Here is a 23,229-nt window from a genome sequence, read left to right as displayed (position 1 = left end):
CTGTAACAGACAATATGTCCATTCTAATGTCCAGGAGGAGCCTAGAGTGGTGGTGCAGTTAATCCCCCAGCATTTGGGAGGCTGAGATGGGATGATCAAGTCGAGAGGTTTTTTTTTCCAAATCCATTTTATTTCAAAGAGAAAAAAAGTAAAAAACTTCAAAACACAACAATCGGGCCAACAATGTACCTACATTGTGCATTGCCATCCCCAAATCAGTGACCCAAAGCACAAGACATCTGCATTCAATTATCTGAACAATATCAGCCAGCACAATGCTCTTCAATGAGCTTGGAGAAATCTACATTATGAGACCCTGTCTCATAATGAGTGAGTAAGGCTGAGTGTGGTCACGCACATCTATAACCGCAGCACTTAGGCAGCTGAGGCAGGAGGATTGTTGCAAGTTTGAGACCAGTCTGGGATACAAAGTGAGCTTAAGGCCAGCTGAACTGCATAGCAAGACCTTGTCTCAAAAAAAAAAAAAAATAAAAGAATAAACACACAATATCCAGGATGTAAATATTGTCCTTGTAGATGTGAGGTCCTAGTGCAGAAAACCTTCACATCCACACATGGCAGGCCTTGTCTAACTCATAGCATTTGTGAAAAAAGTAGATAAGCTTGAAGTATTTAGTACCTGGCACAGAGTAGGCATTATTTAAGTGTAGCTATAACTGTCACCATCCTTTATTATTATGTCATCCTCATTTATTAGTTTCTTTTTCTTTTCTTTCTTTCTTTCTTTTTTCTTTTTTTTTTTGTAACCAAGGATCAAACTCATGACCTTATACTTGCCAGGCAAGTGCTGTGCCATTTTTGTCCTTTTTTTCTGTTTTGTTTTTGGACAGGGTCTCACTATGCAGTTCTGGCTGGCCTTGAGCTCAGTTTGTAGCCCAGGTTGGTCTCAGACTCAATGATCTTCCTGCTTCAGCCTCGCAAGAGTTGGGATTATAGGCATGCACCACCACACCAGGTTTATCATCATTTATTATTATAGGGCAGTTACTGTCTGGGTACTAGAATCAGCAATGATTAAAACAACCCATCCAGGCTACAGAGTGGGTCAAGACCTTGACACCCAGAGCTCTCAGGGATGTATTCATGCAGAGACCAGAGGAGTCTCTCTAGATTGCCAGCTTCAGGAAGGAAACTACTGAAACACTCATAGGAAGCTCCTTTGGGGTACAGAAGGTGTTATTATCCTTTCTGTTTCCCTGTCATTTGTGGGTAAGTAGGAGAATGAGATCTTTTTTTTTTTTTTTTTGTCTTTTTCCTTTTTATCGGTACCAGGGATCAAACTCACGACTGCCTGCTTACGAGGCAGGCACTTAGGCCGCTGAGCTAAATCCCCAGCCCCGAGAATGAGATCTTGGTGGCCTTTCCTTTAACATCCTCCACCCGAACCCTGCAGATAAGCTTCATCTTCTCACTCTGTCCCTCTCTCTTCCCAGTATCTTCATGCTGGCTGGAAGTAAAAAGAGTTCCTCCAGAAGAGGTAGAGGGGGTCCTAGGGTCCCCAACTTCCTTCAGTAGGAGAATGATCCAGAGAGGCTACATGAACTCTCCATCCAGGATTTGAAAAAAAGAGATACAGAAAAAGGGGGAAAACTGCAGTGGCTGAGATGAACTGGACCCTGTCATGCATTCTTAGGAAATGTGCTCCAAGAGGCAGGGGAAAACAGGTGACCCCAGAGGAGGCAAGGCCCCCCAGCTAAGGGCAGATACAAGAACTGGCCAGGCGTGAGACTCAGCCCACAGGGCTGGAGGACTGAACTGCTTGCCCGAATCAGATCTCTGAGGAGGGGTGTGTGCACTTGGGGCCGTGCTCCCCTAGGAACACACCTGTGCTGCACCTTATCTGTGTCTGCAGGTGCATGGGGTGGGGCTTCTGCTCCGGTTACATTTTTGTTTCTGTCTCAAGTGCTTTGGAATCTTCATGCCCACCTGCATTTCTCCTTCTCTGAGGTTGGCCTATCTGCTTCTGAATCTCTGCCACTATCCTTGTGGTTTCTGAATACATCTCTCTGACTAACCTTGTCTCTTTTCTCTTGTTCCTTTGTGCCTTGGTCCCTTTATCTTTCTGTGTGTCAGTAACTGTCTTTTGCTGTCTGTGCGTCCTTTCTGCAGTGACTCTGGGTGCTCCCATCCTACTTTTCCCAGCCCCGCTGTGTCTGTCTGATTCTCTTGTTAGTAGTGGACTCTGGCTGGAGGGTCATTCCTGTGGCCTTTGCCATGATCTTTGTTTCATCTTGGTTTTTTGAGACAAGCTCTATATAGTTCAGGCTGGCCTTGAACTCTTGGTAGCTCCTTATTCTCGTCTTACCCTGGTCTCCACTCTCTCTTGTGGGAACCTCAGATGCTGTGTTAGCAGAGAAACTCTATTCCAGTGGTGATGGGGAGCTTCTTGGCTGGCAACAACCTAAACCTGGGGTTTCTCACACAGTACTGAGGGACCAAGGATGGAGAATTCTGTGGAAGAAGAGCTTATAGGAGAAAGTGATTGGGGGAAAGTAAAGATAGGATTTAGGATGTTTTGTCTGTTGAGACAGTCTTGCTATGTACTTCAGGCTGGCCTTGAACTAATATGTAGCTCAGGCTGGCCTCGAACTTGAAGCACTCCTCCTGCTTCAGCCTTCCTAGGATTGGGATTCCAGGTGTGCACCATACCTCGCCAGATCTAGGGACTTCTGGAGAAAGTGATGCTAGGGTAGGAACCCTGAAGAGGAAGGCTCCTGGGGGCGGGGGTAATGAGTCTCAGGGAGGGGGTTAGTGGGGATACAAATTCGGGGGAAAGGTAGATTTGGGAAGAGGGCTCTGGGAAAGGGAGATGTGGTGAGGCTAGTCTGGGGGAAGGCGTTGTGGGAAAGGCCAGTGTGAGAGGAAAGGGAGGTCCTGGAGAGGGAGGGATTCGAGGGAAGTGGGACTCAAATGCAGATTCTGGGGCGGAAAAGCGACTCAATGGGAAAAAGGAATCTAGAGTGAGAGTTCTAAAGAGAGATTAGAGGGAAGTCTCTTGATGAAGTGTTCCGGCAGACCAGGACTCCGGAGAGGAAAATGAAAGGAAGGAAATTCTGGTGGAAGGTAGTTTTCTAGAGAAGGGAGCCTGGGGGCCAGGATTCTGGGAATCCGGCCGGATTTCTCGTTGCCTACTTCCCTTTCAGCGGAAGGGGATTTCAGGAGAAGTAAGTTCAGAGGGGAGAGGAACACTGCCTGAGTAAGTAGCTGAGGCTCGACATACAGGGGGTAGGAGAGTATAAGAGAGCCAAAATAACCGGGGATTTAGCTCAGTAGCACTTTCACCACTTGCCAGGCAAATGCGAGGTCGTGAGTTCGATTCCCGACATCAAAAAAGAAAAAGAAAAAGAAACAGCCGAAACGTCAGCGACAGCTAGCGGAAACTCTAAACAACCAAAGCTGCTAAAAACCGATTCTGACCCCACGTCGCAGTCCGCAGCCCAACCTATCGCCCCGCCCCGCGCCCTCCAGGCCCGCCTTCCCCGCTCAGGTCCATCGGGCCTCTCCTCTCCCAGAGGCCTTCCACTATGCTATCAAAGGCCCCGCCCCCAGTTACAAGGCGAGCCGTAAAGCACTCTCCTGTCGTGATGTGGCGCTCAAGACGCATGCGCAGACCCTGAAAAGCGGCTTTGGCGGCCCCAAGCTTTCCTTTTCCGGTTGCGGCGCCGCGCGGTGAGGACCTCTAGTCTACACTAGTAACAATGCCTTCTAAAGGCCCGCTTCAGTCCGTGCAAGTCTTCGGTCGCAAGGTGGGCTAGGCGCTGGATCAGTGATGTCCGGGGGAGGCTGGGGTCTGGCGGAAGTATCTGTGGGCGGGGATCTGTGGTCGACCTGGCAGCGGAGCCCAAAGCTCACATGGCCGCTCTGTCTCTGCTTTCTACAGAAGACAGCTACAGCCGTGGCACATTGCAAACGGGGCAATGGCCTCATCAAGGTGAACGGGCGTCCCCTGGAGATGATCGAGCCGCGTACGCTACAGTATAAGGTGCTGGGATGCGGTCAACATGGAGTGGGAGCGGGGATGCTGCGGATGAGGTTAAGAAGCTGCCTTGGGGAGAAAAATTTACTTAGGCTTGGCTTTGGGACGTGTAATAGGCGAAACGTGGGCGTTGAAGATTAGGTGGTTACTTTGAAACTGAGCTGTTTGGAAGCTGATCCAATCAAAGGGCACAGTAGCAAGGATAAGTATTAATGTTCTGTTCTTATAAATCTCGTGTCTGAAGTAGGTCTGCACGTTAGATGCAGGTGGTATTAGAACAGAAGAGAATTGAAGTCATGCCGGTGTGATGGTGCACGCCTGTAATCCCAGCACTCCAGGAGGTTGAGGCAGGAAGATCGTTGCAAGGTTTTTTTTTTTTTTTTTTTTTTTTTTTGTGGTGCTGGGGATTGAACTCAAAACCTTGCGCTTGCCAGGCAGGCGCTTATGCCACTGCGCTAAATCCCCAGCGATCGTGCGATCGTTGTAAGTTTGAGACCAGCCTGGACTACAAAGTGAGCTCGAGTCCAGACTGAATTGCATAGTGACAAAATTAATTAACTAAAAAATAGAGAATTGAGGTCTTTTAAAATACTTGACTGTGAAGGGGTTTCTCTGATCTCTGTGGATCTTGTTTTCTTTGGCTTTGAATGGAAAGGGACTACAGAGGGAGTTAGAGTATAGTAAGAAAGTGTTTGAGATTGCTTTATATGGTACTGGATATTGTCATTATTGGCTGTCAGTTTATTCGAAGAATATGTATGTACAGTGTTCAGCTTTAGAAACAGCAGTAACCCAGATAACCCTAGGTCCTGTCGTTATGGAGCTCCCAAATTAGTGAAAAGATTGGCACGTGTCCCAGATTTACAGGGATATAGATTGGATCTAGTACTAAAAACTAGTCCAAATGGTCAAGGCTGGGACAAGAAGCCAAAAAAAGGAGTAAAGGGGAGATTCTGTGAACTGAAATCAAAGGCAGACCAAACAGCAGTGTCCCAACAGGCCCTGGTGAAAGACATAGAGCTGGGAAGGAGAGAATATGGCAGAGGCTGCCTTGTGGTGACAGTCTGACTCCTCCCATCCACTTCTGGTGGTGGTGGCAGCAGTCATATAGTTAAAGAGGAATGCCTGGTAATTCATCTAAACTGCTTCAGGTTGTAACTTAAAAACTTTCATTTATTCCTATCTCACTAGTTACTGGAGCCTGTTCTGCTTCTGGGCAAGGAGCGGTTTGCTGGTGTTGACATCCGTGTCCGTGTGAAGGGTGGTGGTCATGTGGCTCAGATTTACGGTGAGTTCCAGGACCTGGGCACATGGTTGTGAAATGACCTTGGGATCCAGTCCCTTGGACCTTCACAAAGCTAATGTACCTTTGCACTGCATGTCTTCCTTGTAGCTATCCGGCAGTCTATCTCCAAAGCCCTGGTGGCCTATTACCAGAAATGTGAGTACAAAGAGGATCCTTCTTAGTGGGTAAATAGAAGAGCCAAGGAAGGGATTGAGACTATCTAAATCTTCACTGTTTCTCATCTCCAGATGTGGATGAGGCTTCCAAGAAAGAGATCAAAGATATTCTCATCCAGTATGACCGGACCCTGCTTGTAGCTGATCCCCGTCGCTGCGAATCCAAAAAGTTTGGAGGCCCTGGTGCCCGTGCTCGTTACCAGAAATCCTACCGATAAGCTCATCATAAGAAACACCATTGACCTTTATAATAAACATGGAATTTTAAGGTTGCCAGGACTGTGCCTTGGTCTCCTGTAGTGGGTCTCTGATTAGATGAAATACAAGAAAGGCTATAGCCTGTTGCCAGTCTTGATTTTAGCTTTTCCAGAAGTATGGCTAAATGACAGGTAGAAGCTGACTCGATCTGTCTCCCTCTGCCTCCAGGAGAGTCCGGGTGCAGGCACAGCCAAGGTGGCAGTGCTTGTGAGCATTTAGTGGCTATGGAACTTGTAGGGTGTCCGGGCGTGTACACCCCAGCCCATTTTAAATAACACTTCCTTGGTTTGTGATGGTGGAGATTGAACTCTGTGCCTTCACACCAATCTGCGTTCTTAGTTCTTTTGCTGTTAACTTTTTGTGGTTCCAAGCCTTTATACTGAGCTATGTTCCTAAGCCATTTTTTATTTTGAGACAGGGTATCAGTAGATTGCTCTGCTTGGCTTGAATTTGTAATCTTCCTGTTTTGTCCTCAGGGTGCTAGGATTACAGGCATGCACTACCATACCCCAGCTTTTTATGTTGAGAGGGGTTTTTCACTGAGTTGCCCTGGTGGCCTTAAATTCTTCAGTTTACTGCTGCAGTCTCCCAAGTAGTTGGGTCTGCAGGCAAGCAAGTGCCAGTACACAGTATTATACATGTTTTTAGTCCCTTTGCTGCTGTTTTGGGCTATTGTTTTGTGTGTGTGAGGGTTTGTTGTTTGTTTTTTTTTGTTTTGTTTTGATTGAATGTTACCTTGAATTCACCTGAGCCTAGAGTACTGGGATTACAGGCATGGACCACCGCACCTGGCTTCCTTTGCTACTGTTTTTGTTTGCTGTTGGGGATCAAACCTAGAACCTTCACTTGCTAAGAAACCTCGCTCTCTTTGTACCACACCTATGGGTACCAGCTTTTTCAGTTTCATTTTGTGTTTTTTGTTTTTGTTTTTGTTTTTTCCTTTGATACTGGGAATTGAACTCAGGACCTTGCGCTTGCCAGGCAGGTGCTTATGCTGTTAAGCTAAATTCCCCAACATTGTATTTCTAAGGCATCATCTCACTATGTTACTCAGACTGATCTTAAAGTCCTGGCTTCAAGTGACCTGCCTGCCTCGGCCTTACTAGTTCTGGGTCTGTAGTACATACCACCACACCCAGGCCCACTGCTGTTAGTAGCTGGGAAAACAGGAAGCATGCAAGGTCAACAGTAATCTTTTATATAAAGAAACCAAGGACAGCTGCCTGGGTAGCATCTGTGAAGTCAGCAGCTGAGAGAGGGGGAGGGCTGTGCATGGTTTGAGATTTTGTTTTACTTATTCTTTGTTTTTGTTTATTGTTTTTTTTTTTTTTTCTTTTTCGTTTTTATCGGTACCAGGGATCAAACTCACAACTGCCTGCTTGCAAGGCAGGCGCTTATACCGCTGAGCTAAATCCCCAGCCCCTGTTTTACTTATTCTTGAAACAGAACTTTGCTACACAATTCAGGTTAGTCTTGCCTTGGTTGTATACCCCAGCATGGTCTCAGGGATTCTCCTGCTTCAGCTTCTGGGATTACAGGATTATATAAGTGACTCACTAACGGATTGCGCCACTGGAGCTCTTTCAGGATTATAAATGTGTACTATGATGCCAGGCTAGGAAGTTGTATTTTGTGGTACTAGGGATTTAACTTGGAGCCTTCACACTGAGCTACATTCCTAGTCTTTCAATTTTACTTATTTTTTGAGAGGGTCTTGCTGTACAATTCAGACTGACCTTCAATTTGAGACAATCTTCCTGCCTCAGTCTCCTGAGTGCTGAGATTGCAGTCACATACCACCATGCCTGGTATAGTTTTTATTTATTTTTTATTTATTTTTGTACCAGGGATTGAACTCAGGACCTTGAGCTTGTAAGGCAGGTGCTTGAACCACTGAGCTAAATTCCCAGCTACATTTTATTTTTGAGACAGGATTTTGATAAATTGCCTAACACATAGAGAATACCTTGCAGTGTGTTGCTGTGGGTTAACTGCCTTTAGATTTTTCTTTTTCTGTTTTTGTGTTAGAAAGAAGATAAAAAGTAAAAGTGACATTGAGCTGGATGATCAACTGAGGCTTTGATACCATGTTAGACAGCCACAGATTGCCCCAAAGAACCTGCTTTACAGCCCTCAGTTTGGGGGCCATCTGCTCAAAGTAGTCCACTTTTTACAAGTAAGGGGTTGTGGGGCCCACCAAGAAGTACCTGACCCAGGCCTTAGTTGGATGGGCTCTGGTTGGCCTCTGAGCCAGGATAAGTTAGACCAGTTGACCATTAAGTTTATTCCCTTTCCTTTTCTCCTTGCCCTGGAAATTAAGCCCAAGGCTTTTACACTGTTAATCCCTCTTTTAATTTCGAGGCCAGGTCCCACTGTATTACTGGGCTCAAAACATGACCCTCCTGTCCAAGCTTCCCAGAGTGCTGAGATTACAAGTGTGTACCACCATACCTATGTTGTTTTGATGATTCTCTGCATGTCCATGTCCCTTGAATACCTCTGCTGTGCCATGTAATGGGACATTGGAGTGACTGAACCAATTTCCCATCTTTCAAGAAGTCTCAAAATGGTGTTTCTGGGGGAGGAGTTGGGGTGGAAGTGATTTTACAGCCAGGGAGCCACAGGAAGTCTGAGCTTTGCTGTTAAGATGGTGGAAATCTGGGGCTGGGGATTTAGCTCAGCGGCATAAGCGTCTGCCTTGCAAGCAGGCAGTCGTGAGTTCGATCCCCGGTACCGATAAAAAGGAAAAAGACAAAAAAAAAAAAAAAAAAGATGGTGGAAATCTTCCAGACTGGCCTTTGCAGACAGCTGGAGGAACTGCTTGAATGTCAGTTGAGGGCAAAGTTTCACAGATTCACTGTCTAGTGGCCCTGTTTGTATATATCTGGTCTTCCCAATAAAGGAGCCATCTTCAAGCACTTTGGAGACCTGTGTGGCCACCAAGCTAGGTGGCTCGTGACCGTGTCATTGTACAAAAGTTGAGTGAGAGATCACTAAGTACCCAGAAGGGAGGGAGGCTCACTGAGCACCTCAGGGTGCCACCCTAAGCTTCCCAAGATGGGTCTTCATGATGGCCTTGCGGTTGATGACAGAGGAGTCCCCTTGTTACTAGATAACTGCCCTGTTACAAAAAAATGTTCCCTGCTCAGTTGGTTTTATTTTTGTACCAGGAATCAACTCTGGACCTTGTGCTTGCCAGGCAGGTGCTTTGCTGCCGGCCTAAATGCTCAGCTCCTCAGCAGGTTTTGTGTAGGACTTGGAGTTACTTTGCATTAAGTAGATGTGGAGTGCAGGGGGCACTACCCTTTTTTGGGGGATGAGATTTCACCATGTTGCCTGGGTTACTCGGCTTTTCTCTAATTCCTGGGCTCAAGTGACCTTCCTACCTCAGCTTCCTGAATTCTGGAACTACAGGCACATACCACTGCAACTAGCCTCACTCTCAAACTTGGTGTTGCTCTCAAAAAGCTGCTCCAGCAGGCAGATGTTTGACCAGCAAGAAGGGCATGCCTGAGGGAGTGGGAACGAGGGCCACAAAGCAGAGGCAGGACTTGGGCAGGAGGGAGGGATGGAATCCACAGATACCCGGAGGAAAGACTGAGACAGGCAGTCCTGGAGCCCGAGGTTTTCCTACGAGGTTCAGAGACTTTATTGAGGCTCCCAGCTCCTTCCCAGAAGCACAGCTGGAACACATCTGGAGAGGGGGCGCGCCTCTCCTTAGCCACTCCTGGCTTGGAGTAGATAGCCCCTTCCTCCCTGAATACCAGGAATTCCGGCGCCACTGGGAGCCCAAGCCAGGCTGGGAACTTTTCTTCAGCTGGGAATGTACAGCTGGGGGTGGCTGGGAATGTGTGGCTGGGATGGAGGAGGGGAGGGCCAGCCTCGGTCCTGACCCTGGAAGGCCACCATGGAGTCTTTGATCACTGTAGGCTGAGGAGGCCACGTGAGCTACTGTGGCCCCCAAGATTTAGCCCAGGCCCTGGCACACAGCAGTCATTCAATAAGCCAGAAATAGAAACCACCAGCTAACATTTATTGAGCCAGGCCTGTGCTGGCTGTCTAACGCAGCCTCAGAATCTTGTGGGCCCCAGGGAACAGGCTACAAGCTTCCCTTGAGCCTCTGGTGGGAATACCACCTTGGTACTGGACAGGCACTCAACATGGTTAAGAGCACCAACCTGAGCAAGGTTGCAGGGCTTTGTCCAGTTCTGTCCTCTCCTGGTTGTGGGACTGGGCAGGTCCCTTTCTCCATGCCTCCTGCCTGGTGCTATTAAAGCCATCCTCAAGGGAGCTGGGGGTACAGCTCAGTGAGAACCCTTGTCTAGCATACATGGGGCTGTGGGTTTGATTCCAGCACCAACCAAAAACAACAAAAACGCCCTCACTTGCCTTTTAGGGATATTGTGAAGACCCAAATTGAATAAGTTCACAGAAAACTGACTGGAATGCTCATGGTATGCAGCTAGTTCTCACTCAGCTTTTTGTCATTACCCAGTTGCTAACATTCAGATTGCCAGGCTTGGCCCTGGAGGTTCTGATTCCATAGGGCCCTGGTACAAGGGACCCTGTGATCTGAATGGATTCCCTGCTAAGCTAGAGGCCCCAAGTACATCTAGCAAGTGAGAGTATGCTCACTGAATGCTGGGGTCACTCCCAGGAGACAGGAACTGTCATACACAAGAAAACAGGCTCAGAGAGGAAGTCACACACCAAGGAGAAAAGATGAAACTTAAATTCACCATGATAGCAAACTATAGGGAAGATTAGTGCCCTAAAGCACAAGATGTTTGACAGAAGCAGTTATCACCATTAAACTGCTTAAATTATGCTCCTTACAGCCCACCACTGCAGGAACGAGGGGACAGGCGGGTCCTACCATAAAAGCCTTTTGTCTATAATCTGAATTATTTTGTGGGAGGGAGCATGGTGAGGAGGAATTGTGGCTCTAAAGGAGGGGCCCAAGGATGTGATGTGTGGGTGGGAACAAGAATTGGGATATTCATGAGTATGGGTGGATGGGGGGACTGCCAAGGGAAACCAAAGCCCCACGTCTGATCCACCTGGGTGTCACCATAGAACTATCTCCAAAGTTCTGTAGCACCAAGATCCAGAAACCAAAAGAGGGACAGATGGGCCATGGATTTGGAAGCAGATGAATGAGGTACATGAGAGATGGAAATGTGGAGAGAAAGGGATGGTGCGGGGCAGAGATGGACAGGTAGAATGATGGATGAGGGGGCTGATGGAGGAACAGATGGGACAAAGATGGAAGAAGAATAAAGTAGTGGAGATAGTTAGCTAAGCACAGCACATAGGTTAAAATAGTAGTTTGGAAGATGGAGAGTTCCACACCAGAGGGGAAGACAGATGAAGAGCTGGACGCTCGGTGACTTGCTAAGAAAATGAACTTCAAGGTGTCCACCTGGTGTACCCCACCTTGTACCCACTTTTCATTTTTTGAGATTGGGTCTTAACTATGTAGTCCAGGTTGGCCTTGAACTCACAGGGACCCTCCTCTGTCAGCTTCCTGCGTGCTGGGATTATAGTCTTTTGTTTGTTTAGCACTGGGTATGAACCCAGCACCGAGCACTTGTTGGCAACTAGCCTCCCACTGAGCCACATCTGGAGAACAATTTAACCTGGATTTCCCAGTGAGCAGTTTGTGAATGCCTTGAAATTATACACCTTGAAATGACTAGGTCCATTGCAAGTAATTCTCAGACTTTTGAGAGCTCCCAAATTTTCAAAATCAGTCAGCATACTGTATCAGCTCTTCACAGTCATTACATCTTGTCAACACTCCCCCATACACATCCAGGAGAGGAACACACAGAATTCCATAGTAACAAAATACTAATGATGCCCCTTCCCCATCCCTATTGGATCAAAGCAAGGAGGGCTAAGTTTGAAAACAGGTCTGAGGGGCTGGAAAGCTGCACCCACCTCTAGACCCACGTCAGGATTTCTGGGTGAAATTCTGGGAGCATGTGGCACTGGTTGAAGTCATTGCTTTTTGGGAAGCCTGATGTCCTAGGTTACGTGCCGAAAGGGCATCAGGAGCTCCCTGGGTCCTGTGAAGGCTCACAGGCTCCTGGTGGGGAGGCTAAGAGAGCAGGGTGGTTCAACCTGACCTGGGCCTTGGCGGGCCGCAGCCGCCCCCCACCTCCCACTTGGATGCTGACTGAGGTGGCATAGCTGAGCCGCCTGGCTGGAGGTGGTGGGGGCTGGGGCTGGGCTGGGGGTGAAGGTGCCCGAGACGTGGGAGCAGAGGACCACGGACCCCGGGAGGCTGGGGGGCCCTCTCCCCCAGGTCCCTGCCTGCGAGCCAGGCTCTGGCTGATGTATGAGGCTGCCAGGTATCTTGAGAGGGCAGCTGCACTGGGACCCAGGAGCTGATGGGTGGGGGGTGGGGGGCTGTGAGGTGGGGTCAAGTCTGTAGACTCAGACCTGGCAATCAGAGGGACCAAGGAGCTTCCTGGTTTAGGTAACACCCCAGTGGTCTGAACCGGGGTGGGCACCAGGCTTTGAATGTCCCAAGGCCTGCCTTGCTCAGGTAAAGTGGCAGCTGGAACACAGACTTTTGGGAATTCTTGCTGCCTCAATACAGGTGTGAGTTTCGGGGCCTGAGTGTCTCCAAGGCCTTGCTCCTGAGGCAACGGTGTGGCTGGGGGGTGGCCCTGCTTGGGCAAAGAGGGCAGAGCTTGGGCTTGGATGTCTGTGAGGCCTTGGGGCTGGGACAAAGGGGTGGCAGCTGGAACCTGAACATCCAGGAGGTCTTGAGACAAAGACAGAGGAGAGCTCCGTGGAATCTGCCATTCCAGGTACCCGCCCCCTTCAGGCGGAGCTGAGGCACCTGGGATGGGAATGTCTGGGAGGTCAAGTGACAAGGGCAGAGGGGTGCTGGATGGGATCTGACAGTCCAGGCTGCTTCCACGCCTCAACAAAGGGTTGATGGGTTGGCCATGGTCAGTAGCAGGGCAGAGATCGTCCCTAGAACCTCCTTCCTCAGCCCCTGTGATGTTGGTTGGGCTCTGGCTGTCCGGGTGGCCTTCCTGCTTGGAGAAAGGGGTGGTGGCTAAAACTATGATCTCAGAACAACTTCTCTGCTTGGGGATGGCTGGAGTGGTTGGAATCTGGATGTCCACATGGCATCCTTGGTCAGAAGAGCAGCTGGTAGATGAAACCTGTGTATCCACGTCACTTTTATGCTCAGGCAGAGGAGTGGCAGCTTGAACTTGGATCTCCAGGTGGCTTTGATCAGGCAAAGCTGAAACAGATGGGCGATGCACATCTGGAGGGCCTCCTTGCTTGGGTGATGTGGCTGGGGCTGGGGCATTCTGGAGTGCTCCTTGCTCAGGCAAGGCAGGAGGGGCCAGAATGTGGATGTCCAGTTGGCTCTGCTCAGGCAAATCTGAAATGTTTAGACTCTGGCCATCCAGGTAGCCTCTCTCCTTAGTCAAGGGTATGGCAGCTTGAATCCGGGCAACAGGGCCCAGGGCAACAGACTGCTGGGCACAGGTCAACGGAAAGGCCAACTCACACACCAGCACGTGTCCAAAGGCAGGAAGGGATCCTGTGAGCAGAGAGGACACAGTGAGTGCCAATGCCCCAACCTGGGCCACCTCTGCCAACCATGTACCCAGAGCTCACCAGGCTCAGCCTGTTCTTGGGGCGGACAGGGGCTCGGCTGGGGCTGGGCCAGGACCCGTGGCCTGCGGCGGGGGGCATTGGCTGATGCCCGAGTTTCAGCACGCTGCATCTGCTGGATCCGCTCACTGTACAGCCGGGCCAGTTCTCGCACACGGGATGCTGCCCGCTCTGAATGCGGGGCTCCTGCCTTCCCACTCCCACTGCTTCCAGCCAGATCCGAGTCTTCCAGGATCAGCAGTGGCTCTGGGAAGCCTGGCCGGGCCAGCTGCCCCTGCTCCAGCGCCTGCCAGGCACTCCGGATTTCTGAGCAAGAGCGGAATTCCAGCTCACCTGGAAATCCCTGAGCTTGGGCAATATCCTGGGGCTGGAAATCTGGGAACATGACCCCTTTTCCCTCCTCAGCCTGCTCAATTCTGCTTCCTGAGGTGGGCTCTCCCAGTTTCCCAGCACTGTCTCCTGGGAACAGTTCTCTCCTGGTGGTCAGTGCCTCAGCTGGCTCTTGCAGAGGTCTGGGGAACCAGGAATCACAGGGGAGGGTGGGAGAATTCGAAAGACTGGGGCTGTTGGGGACATCAGACATGGCTGGAAGGCAGGGCATTTCAAAAACACTGGGAATGTCAGAGAAACTGGGATGGTGGGGAACTTTGGGAATTTCAAGGGGGCTGGGTACATCAGGAATCTTGGCAAGCCCAGGAATGTCGGGAATTTCAGTGGCACTGGAACTCTCGAGCCCCTCTAAGACGTGGAGCGGGGAAGGTTCCCGCTCATCTGTCTCCAGCTCTTCCTCTTCCTCTTCTGAAGAGTCTCGGCTGGGCAGGGCTTGGAATGTGAGAGGTTCACTGTCGGCTGGCACCTGGGAGTCTCCAGGGAACTGGGGAATGTCGTTAGCGGTTGGCTGTAGTGGGCACAGAAAGAAGCCGAAGATAAGGGTGGGTTGGTGAACCTGTTCCCTGCTGTCTGACTGCTGGTACCTTCTTGAGCCCTGAAAATGCTGTGACAGGACACCCAACTCACCCCCAGATCCCGGAGGCCCCTCTGATTCAGCAGTTCCAGGATTTCTTCAGTGATTGAGGTTCCAGAGGGGTCCAGTGTGGGGGGCCCGGCATCCTCTAGGTCTTCAGGGGGTGCAGAAACTGACACTAGTGGCTGTGATTCTGAGGGGGCATAGAGCTCCCCTTCACTGCCAGCATGCTGTGTGGAGGAGAGGGAATGAAAGCGAGAAGCAGGAGGGCCCCATCCCTTTCCTTACCCAATGAGGAATGTGAGCCTCAAACTCTACCCCCTTAACTTGTTTTTTCCAGTACTGGGCACTAAACGTGGTCTCACACAAGCTAAGCAAGTGCTTTACCCCACTAAGTTACCTGTCTTTCTAGCTATTTTTTTTTTTTTTTTTTCATTACTGAGGATGGGACCCAGAGCCTTCACACTGAGCTATATCCCTAGCTCAATTTTGCTTTCTGAAACAGGATCTCACAAAGTCAGTTGCCTACGTGAGGCTTAAAATTGAGCTCTTCCTGCCTCAGCCTCCTAAGCAACTGAAACTACAGGCACGTACCATCGCACGTGGCCCAATTCATCCTTTCTTTCTTTTTTTTTTTGGGGGGGGTGCTTTTTGAGACAGGGTCTCTCTATGCAGTTCAAGCTGGCCTTCAGCTCACTTTGTAGCCCAGGCTGTTCTTGAACTTACAAAGATCCTCTTGCTTAAGCCTCCCAAGTGCTGAGCCTTCCTTCCTGCTTGAGACAGGGTCTTGCTATGCACTTTGGGCTGACCTCAAACTCATGGCAATGTTCTGTCGAGTACAGGAGTGGGTCATCATGCCCAACCCATTCCTCTTATTCAGCCTCAGGGTATTGAAATTTGAGCTTCCTTCTCATCAGACCCCAAGAGTCCAGGTTCTCAGATCCTACTCAGGCCATTTCTTACCTTGAATATAGGTTTAGCTGGGGACAGACAAGGAGAGAAAAGTCACTGAGATGCAGGAGGACAAGTGATTCTTTATAACTTGTGAGCTGCCTCATCCCCTCTTCCCCATCCACCCTGGGGATGCCCCCATCCAGGGAAGGACAGACAAACAGATCAACGGGAGCCAGTCACTGACCGTTCTGTGGAAACCCAACGAAAGAGTCCTTCACTGGCTCTGGGGAGGACAGAGGTACATTAGTGCCCATATCTGCCTGAGTCCCTGGCTCCCCTTGGGCAGTAAACTCACCCGACTGCCTTCGACCACGGCGGCTGCTGGGGGGCCCTGGAGACGGTGCTGTGGGAGAGGCGGGGGACAAAGAGGTCAGGAGCCCAGGTATTGGGGGGAAGGGGCCCACACTCAGCACCCCATCTCATTTACCTGTGTTCCTCTGGCCAGGGATGAAACTTTTAGTATCTTGAGGTCTAGGAGACCCAAGTGGGGGTGTCGGGGGTTCTGAGATAGGCTTACTTTTTGGAGCACCTGTGGGGAGAGTTTTGGGGCCTACAGCCTACTTTTCGCCAGGAAGTAATTCTTCTGAGCATCCTCCCAACCCAAGACCCAACTCACAGTGCAGGCTGTTTTCAAGAAGGACTTGTTTTGCCTGAAACAGAAAAGGATGAGTGTCGGAGGGGGTAGGCCCCAAGCACCCCAGCCATTCGGGGCTCACCTTAACTGCTAACCTCACCACAGCCCTAAGAGGCAGCCATGATCATTCCTTGAGGTAAAAACTGGCCCAGAGAAGGTTAAGTTACTTGCCCAAGGTCACAGAGCAGAAAGACTGGCAGAGGTGGGGTTTTAATTCAGAAAGCAGTGCTGTACCTTTAGCAATCATGTTACAGAAGTGTACTTACAGGGCCTTTTTGTTGTTGTAGGAGCCCTACCTTAGCTGGGATGGAGGCAGGGTGGTTCTCAAAGAAGAGACGCTGCAGACAGTGAATCCACAGCCTCTTTTCTTCTTGGTTCTTGGCCTGGGGGTGAGTAGGGTAGTGGAGCCAGTGAGCCAGGCATAGGTCCAAGGTGGGGGTGTCTGCTGGGCCAGCCCCACCTGTGCTCACCTGAAGCAGGTGCCTGTGCTTGGGAATGGTCAGGTCGGATACCTTGAACGCTAGAGGGTCTCGGGGACTCTCGCTCACATTCAGGTTGCAGCACTGGGGGCAAGGGGGGCACCAGGCTCAGGCTTGGCCGTGAGGTATACCTGGGTCCCCACCCACTCAAAGCACCCATGTGAGTGAGACTGCTCCCTACCAGACCCCACTCCCACCACAAAGAGGGGCGCACTGCTCCCTAGGAAGACACTGCCTTGTGGGGACATCGAGCTCTTTCCTGCAGGCCTCAGCCCCACCTGGCCCCCTAATTTTTTTCTTTGCAGTGCTAGGGACTGAGCCCAAAGCCTCACAGGTGCTAGGCAACCACTGATGTGCACCCCTAGAGTCCTGGCCCCTGTTTTTGAAACGGTCTCACTAAATTCCCCAGACTGGACACAGTTCCTCACCTTTCCACCTCTCTCTCCCAGGCTGCCAGGATTATCACACCTGGCCTCACCTCTAATTTTTTCCCTTGCATTTTTTTTTTTAAACAAGGTATTGGAACTGGAACCCCCTTTCATTTTTCAAAGACAGCATCTCACTATGTTTTCCAAGCTGGCCTTGATCTCACAGCAATCTTTCTGCCTCAGCCTCTTGAATGTTAGGATTATAGGTGTGTGTCACTATGCCCAGCCTTACCCCTATTCTTGAACTCAAGAAAATGTGACTCTTTCAAGCCAGGCTGTCACTGGTTCATCCCTTTAGGCACATAAGTGTAGGTACACAGAATGCACCTTGTAACAGTGCAGGCCCACCTCATCACCAAACTTACGAAGATATGGCCCTTGTACATGTATTCCGGCCCCCGGCGCTTGGCCACAAGCAGCATCCGTGAGAACAGGAAGAGCAGCCGCTCACCCCCTCGAAGCCGGGGGCCACCCCCTCCGCCACCTCGGAAAGCGCCTTCCAGCACCAGCTCTCCAAAAGCACTGAGCTCTGGGCCAGTCCAACCTCCTAGCCGCCTTTGCACCTCCTGCAGGGACCCCACCAGGCACAAGACAGGCATGGGGGGGGCATAAACAAACAGGACAAGATAGGGGGTTGGCAACGGGGACAAGCTGACTGAGCCAGCCCCCCAGGCTTTGAAGCACTGTCCCATCCTCGTTGTCCCTCGCAGCCGGCCTGGCCTTCCACTCCACCCTGGGCCACCTGGAGGCGTGCTGCGTGCTCCTGCTTCCGCTTCATGTCATTGATGTACCAGGCAACTGCTGTCATGGACACAATGGCTTCCTCCACCATCTCACGGCCTCCAGCATCTGGGCCTTCTGCCCAGTGTTTGCCTAGTTCCTGCCAATGGCACCAAGCATAGAGGGCAGAGAGGAAGACAGAGAAAGAGAGAGGGTGAATGAGAGGGACAGGAGACAGAGAAATGTGCAGGGAGAGGCAGACTCTGTGGGATCCCAGGTGACAGTCTTCTCTTTTGCCAGGAATACACGATACCACCACTGGCCCAGTTTCTAGGGCCCAGATGGCTCCCCTGGGCAGCACTTTAGCAAAGAAAGGCAGAAGAGTTTCAGACCTTGCAGGACTCTTGGGCCCCCTCTTGAAGCAACAGCAGGTAAATAAGGTGAGGGACCCCACCCATCCCATGCCCAGCCAGGTCCCCAGGGGCCAAAGCTGACCTGCAGTAGCAGATGGTACTTGAGGATGCGCTGAACAGGTTTCAGTAGGAAGCTCTGCAGGGGTAGTGAGTGACGAAGCTGGGCCTGGCGCTCCTGCAGCCAAAGGGCTGCTGGCGGGGACAGTGACAGCTCCCGCAGCAGGGCCAGGGAGCTAGGGGCATAGCATGGGTCAGGGGGGGCTGGCAGCTCTAGTGGATAGGGCTGGGAGGGGTTCATAAGTGGCCAGGGCTTGGGGGCAGTTGGGGTCCGGGAAGGGTTGGGGTGAGTGAGGGAGAGGTCAGTTAGCATCCTGGTCTGGCATGGATGATGTTGAGGGGGTGGCAGGGCAGAGGAGAGAGGGGTGGGACACCAGCTCAGGGCTCGGCCTGGGGCCCAGGGGCACCCTGCCCCTCACCTGGGATAGTTCATGCAGTATAAAGTGTAGATGTCAAAATCCTCGCTCTGTGGGGGACATGGCAGTCAGGGAGATCCCAGGTCCCAGCTCCCCTACCCGTTCCAGCCTTGCACAGGCTGCTGTCCCCTGGTCATGCCTCTCCTGGCCCAGCCCACCTCCACTCACTCACCCTCTGCACGAAGCACTCAGCAATGCCCCCGGCGCTGCTGCAGTTCTCCAGGTCCTCCAAGAGCTCGCTGCAGGGGACAGAGTATGAGCACCTGCCCTGCCTCCACGTTCCCCCAGGGAGGCCTCCAGGAGATGTCGCAACAGCCTGCAGGGGCTGGGGGGCTCAGTGAGCACTAAGCTCCCCAAAGGGCGGTCCTGTTTCTAGCAAAGGTCTCTGATGGCTACATGAGAGACCGAAAACCTCAGACTGTGTCCTTGAATAGCTTCATGATCCCTCAGCCTGAAAGCCTGTCACAGCTGGCGTTAGCCAGGGTGAGGGGGCCTGTGCTCCTCTCTCACCATGGCCCCAGGAATGATCTTAAAATCCTGTGACCTCCTCAAGGGACTTGGAGCATCACGAGCCCTGACAGCCTTCACATGACAGACCAACCATCCTGCTTTGTCCAAGTCCAAACTGTCCCTGGATGACAGATGTGGAGTGCTAACGTTGGGAATGTCCTAGGCAAAACAGGACAAGGTGGTCACACAAATGTTCACATGGTCACAACCTGCGAATACTGTATGACTCTCAGCTGCATCATGAGCCCAGATCTGACCGGGTACTGAGATGGCATCCTGATGCCAGGCCCTGCCCCAAACTGTGAACCTCACCTGCATGGTTAGACACTTGTCACCCTACTAAACCCTCACTCTGCACCATAATCCCTGCATGAGGGCACTATGCCTCATGGACTAGCCTGAAGAGGGAGCTAAAGGGTTTCAAGGCCGCTGCTTTTTTTTTTTTTTTTTCTTTTTTTTTTGGGGGGGGGTACTAAGCCTGAACCCAGAGCCTTCACTCTGAGCTACATCCTTAGGCCTTTTTAAATTTTTTATTTTGGAAAAGGGTCTTGCTAGGTTGCCCAGGCTGGGCTCAAACTTCTGATCCTCCCTCCTCACTTCCCACAGTGCTGGGATCACAGGGTGTGCACCACTATGTCCGTGGGGTTCCAAGGTTTAGGTTTGGACACAGCCCCCCGAGGGACCAGCACCCCTTCTTGTCCCACCTGCCCCTAACCTGCTGAACTCGTAGATGTCCTCAATGTTGGCAAACAATGTGCCCACCTGCTCCATGCTCAGCCCCAGGACACCGCCATCCAGCAGAGGGCCCAGGTAGTCCTGCAGGGATGACTGGGGTCACCAGGGCCAAGGGCCTGGCCCGCCCCTGCTGCCCTGGATCACCGACCTGCCTCACCTCAACGATGCTGCGGAGGTCCCGGACGTAAGCCCGCTCTGTCTCCACAATCTCTCGGGCCACACGTTCCAGCCTTGAGGGTTTTGCTGAACCCGGGATCTCCACAGGTGACAGATGCAAGCGGATAGGGGGCTCTGGTGGGGGCTCTGGCCTGGAGGCTGAGCAGGCTGGGGTGGGCCCTGGGGCTGGGTCCCCTTCAGAGCCTACTGTGCTCAGGGATGTGGAGCTCCCAGAACCTCTTGGAGAGGCCATGGCAGGGGCTGCGGAAGGTGAAGCAGGAGATAAGTTCCGTCCCCATGGCCTCCACACTCCCACACCTGGCCATCCGCCTTCCCACAGGCTCCCTCTTGTCCTTCTTACAGCACTGCCTTGGTTCAGTCCTGCCCTCTCCCAGCAAGGTTCTCTCTGGGCTTCAGACCTCTAATTCACCTCCATACATCAGTAGGGACAGCTTTATTAATCTGACTGTCTTCCCCAGGACTACAACCCCATCAGGATCACATCCCAACTCCTCAAATCAGTGCACTGCCACCATGGCCTAGCTCTGCAGCCAGCTGCCTTCTTGTCATCTCATCTTACCCCCTACACTCCAGTCACACTCAACATCTCTTAGTTATCTAAAGCAGTGGTTCTGGGCCTTTGCACACACTGTTAGGTGAGTGTAGAACACTCTTGTTTTTGCTCAACTCCTTAAAGCTTGACCTATCAAGGGTATTTCCTCTCACAGCCCTGAGCACTGCACCCCAAACCTGGCCCTCTGGACTGTCACTGACTGGGATTGGACCAGCCTGAGGCTTGGTGCAGGAGAGGCAGGGGGCTGTCACCCTGCAGTTGTCAGCATTGCACAGCCCCGGAGGGCTGCCCAGTGGCTTGAAGAAAACATCAAATGCCCACAGGTTCCATCCCCACCTTGGTCGCTCACCTGTCCGAGTCTCACACACAGCTGGGCAGTCACAGGCTTCGCCTCTGTGGCCACACCCGAGGCTGGGTTTGGACAAGTTCAGTCCTCGAGCTCCCTCAGGCATGGCTGAGTGACACAGCGACCACCTGCAGAAAGTCCCCTTCTTGGGTAGAGGACCCACAGGCCTTCTCACGGCCCAAATTCACAAATGGGGTGCTGGGAATTAGGGGACCAGTCTACATCTAGGAGGGACCCCCGGAGCCACTAATATGGAGGGAGATTACAGGCAAAGTGACAGAGAGAGGGGAACAAGTAAAGAATCTAGAAAAGAAGATGGAAAGGTTGAGACAAAGAGGAGCCAAGAGAGCAAGAGTGGCAGAAGCCAGAGTCCTGTGCCTCGGGCCCCAGGCTCACGGATCCTGGGAACGTCTGTGCTCTGGCTGGAGCGGAGGGCGAGGGGCAGGGCTGGGAAAAGCTGTGGGCGGGAGGCCGCTGGGTCCCAGGGGAGGGCGGAGGCTGGGAGACCGGATGCCAGGGTCCTGCAGACGGCTCCCTCCCCCGCCGAGGCTACGCTGGGGCACTGGCCCCGAGCCTCCACCCCCTTGCAAGGGTCCCTCCGAGACCCGGCCGCCGTCCCGCCACCCAGGCCTCCCTCGCGCCCTCTCACCAGCCCGGGTCCGGGATCCCGCCGGCGCCGCGCTCGCCCGCCGGCACGCCCCCTCATTGTTCCGCCGCGCAGCGCCGCCCCCTCCCCTTGCACGGCCCCTTGCCTCCCCGGGAGCCGCCCGCACCCGGTGCAAAGCGGGGTTCCTGGTCTGCGAGGTTGCGCTCCCCAGGGACGGAGGTGCGGAACCGGGACACTGGGGCGTGAACTTTGGGCTCTCAGGCTTCAGGAGCCAGAATCCCGGATCCCCGGGCATGGGGTCCAGTAGTCCGACTTTCTTGGTATTCTAAATAGGGGATGCTGGGAGCCTCGACTCTCCAGACTCAGATGGGGGCGCTGGGAACTCAAATTCCTGAGTCTCTAGGTTGGGCCGTTAGGGGGCAGGTTCCGGAGTTCCCCTAACTCGAGGCTCAGGGATCAAATCACCTCCAGGTGGGAGCGCACGGGGTCCCAAACTTCTGGGTGCCCTTGAAGGAGGGAACGCTGCAGCCCCAGAGAGACTTGTTGGGGCGCTAGAAGTCCGAACCCTAAGTTCTTCCAACTCGAGGGTCTCTTGCACTCGGATTTCTGGGAACCGCCTGAGAAAATTATAGTTCTGGATCCCGAGTTCTTCAGACTGGGGTGCGTGACCCTAGGCCTCCAGAGTCTTATGTGGGCTGACGTGCCGGACTCCGGCCTTTTCCAGGGGGGGGCGCTGGGCATCTGAGGGTCCCTTAGCCCGGACGCGGAGGTCTGGATTTCGAGGTCTCTCTCAAGACGCCGCCGTACAGAAATCCCAGACGTCTGGTTCCAAGCGATCCCTCAGGTTCCGTGGTGGATGGCACCGGCTTTGGTGGCAGCAGAGGATGGGACAGTCGGGTCTCAGCTTTGAGGCGGGAGGGGGGCGTGGGGAGACGCTGTGCTTTCCCATCCCCCCTGACGTTGGGGCTCATATCCTGTTCCCGCCCGCGGGGGGAGGGGCCACCTTCCGGCCTACCGGGCATCGAAGGGTTAACACCCCGCCTCCCTGACTTCTGAATATTCATGAGGAGGAGAGTCCCCCAGGCAGGCCACGGCCCCACATTCCAAGCAGCTCCAAGACTCTTCCCTTTTACAGGGCTGGCCTGTGAAGCGTGAGAATCCGGAATTAGTCATTTTCTTTCTCCTATTGGTCAGCCGAAAGAGTCTATTTGCATATCCAATCCAGACTAAAGCTGTTGAGCGGTCACGTGGTTATGAATAACTGAAGGACTCAATGGTGAGAAGGTGCGGTTAGAGCTCCAGTGGCGCAATCGGTTAGCGCGCGGTACTTATATAATAGTGCAGGCGAAGCGATGCCGAGGTTGTGAGTTCGATCCTCACCTGGAGCACTACTTTTCACTTTAATTTGGTGTATATCTACTTTTTGAAGCTATACTTATAAATTTGTACAGGTTAGAAGCAAACCAAAGTACCTACATTACTTCAGAAGTATTAACATTTTCATCTGGATTTTTGGACTCAAACGTCTATGGCGAACGCTATTGAGTGTTGTGTTTTGTGGAAAAGTACCATTCCAGTTCTATACACCAGAGGGCAGTATTATCTCTCATTAGATAGTCTGAGTTTCGAATTGAGTTTCCAAATCTCAGTTTAAGACTTCCGCAGTAATGTGACAGGCTACAGGTTCTCCACCAAAAGAATTAGAGGGAGAGCATAGGAGTAGAGGGGAAGTAAAAAGAATTAAGGTGTATTATGCATATGTACCAACTTCCCATGAATGTAATCATGTACTGCAAACATGCACTTGTAATACTAAAATAAATTTTAAAAGAATTGGGGCTGGGGATTTAGCTCAGCGGCATAAACACCTGCC

General features: G+C 51.9%; 2 protein-coding genes and 1 non-coding gene across 3 annotated transcripts; 2 read left to right on the top strand and 1 right to left on the bottom strand.

The window, feature by feature from the left end:
* Positions 1 to 3,599: 3,599 nt before the first annotated feature.
* Rps16 (ribosomal protein S16) lies at positions 3,600 to 5,730 on the top strand. The gene is made up of 5 exons (XM_003467260.5): positions 3,600 to 3,767; positions 3,902 to 4,003; positions 5,189 to 5,285; positions 5,391 to 5,438; positions 5,531 to 5,730. The coding sequence occupies exons 1-5, from the start codon at positions 3,720 to 3,722 to the stop codon at positions 5,674 to 5,676; spliced, it is 441 nt and encodes a 146-aa protein (XP_003467308.1). The 5' UTR covers positions 3,600 to 3,719; the 3' UTR covers positions 5,677 to 5,730.
* A 3,998-nt stretch (positions 5,731 to 9,728) lies between these two features.
* Plekhg2 (pleckstrin homology and RhoGEF domain containing G2) lies at positions 9,729 to 21,378 on the bottom strand. Its single transcript, XM_013149914.3, has 18 exons — positions 20,753 to 21,378; positions 19,831 to 20,090; positions 19,654 to 19,754; positions 18,601 to 18,667; positions 18,432 to 18,478; positions 18,038 to 18,188; positions 17,565 to 17,702; positions 17,188 to 17,388; positions 16,386 to 16,478; positions 16,212 to 16,298; positions 15,898 to 15,931; positions 15,709 to 15,810; positions 15,577 to 15,624; positions 15,466 to 15,504; positions 15,291 to 15,307; positions 14,381 to 14,557; positions 13,367 to 14,261; positions 9,729 to 13,289 (listed from the first exon to the last, which is right to left on the bottom strand). Exons 1-18 carry the CDS (start codon positions 20,853 to 20,855, stop codon positions 11,770 to 11,772), a joined length of 4,080 nt encoding a protein of 1,359 aa, XP_013005368.3. The 5' UTR covers positions 20,856 to 21,378; the 3' UTR covers positions 9,729 to 11,769.
* A 1,273-nt stretch (positions 21,379 to 22,651) lies between these two features.
* Trnai-uau (transfer RNA isoleucine (anticodon UAU)) lies at positions 22,652 to 22,744 on the top strand. The gene is given in 2 exon segments: positions 22,652 to 22,689; positions 22,709 to 22,744. It is a non-coding gene; the product is annotated as a tRNA-Ile (tRNA).
* Positions 22,745 to 23,229: the final 485 nt, after the last annotated feature.

This window comes from Cavia porcellus, unplaced genomic scaffold, assembly GCF_034190915.1.
Source record: "Cavia porcellus strain 051 isolate PalLab524CR breed Dunkin Hartley unplaced genomic scaffold, mCavPor4.1 scaffold_7, whole genome shotgun sequence".
In the NCBI taxonomy this organism is placed as follows: Eukaryota; Metazoa; Chordata; class Mammalia; order Rodentia; family Caviidae; genus Cavia; species Cavia porcellus.
The sequence above is the reverse complement of the archived record's forward strand: the minus strand, read 5'-3'. Positions and strand labels throughout refer to the sequence as shown.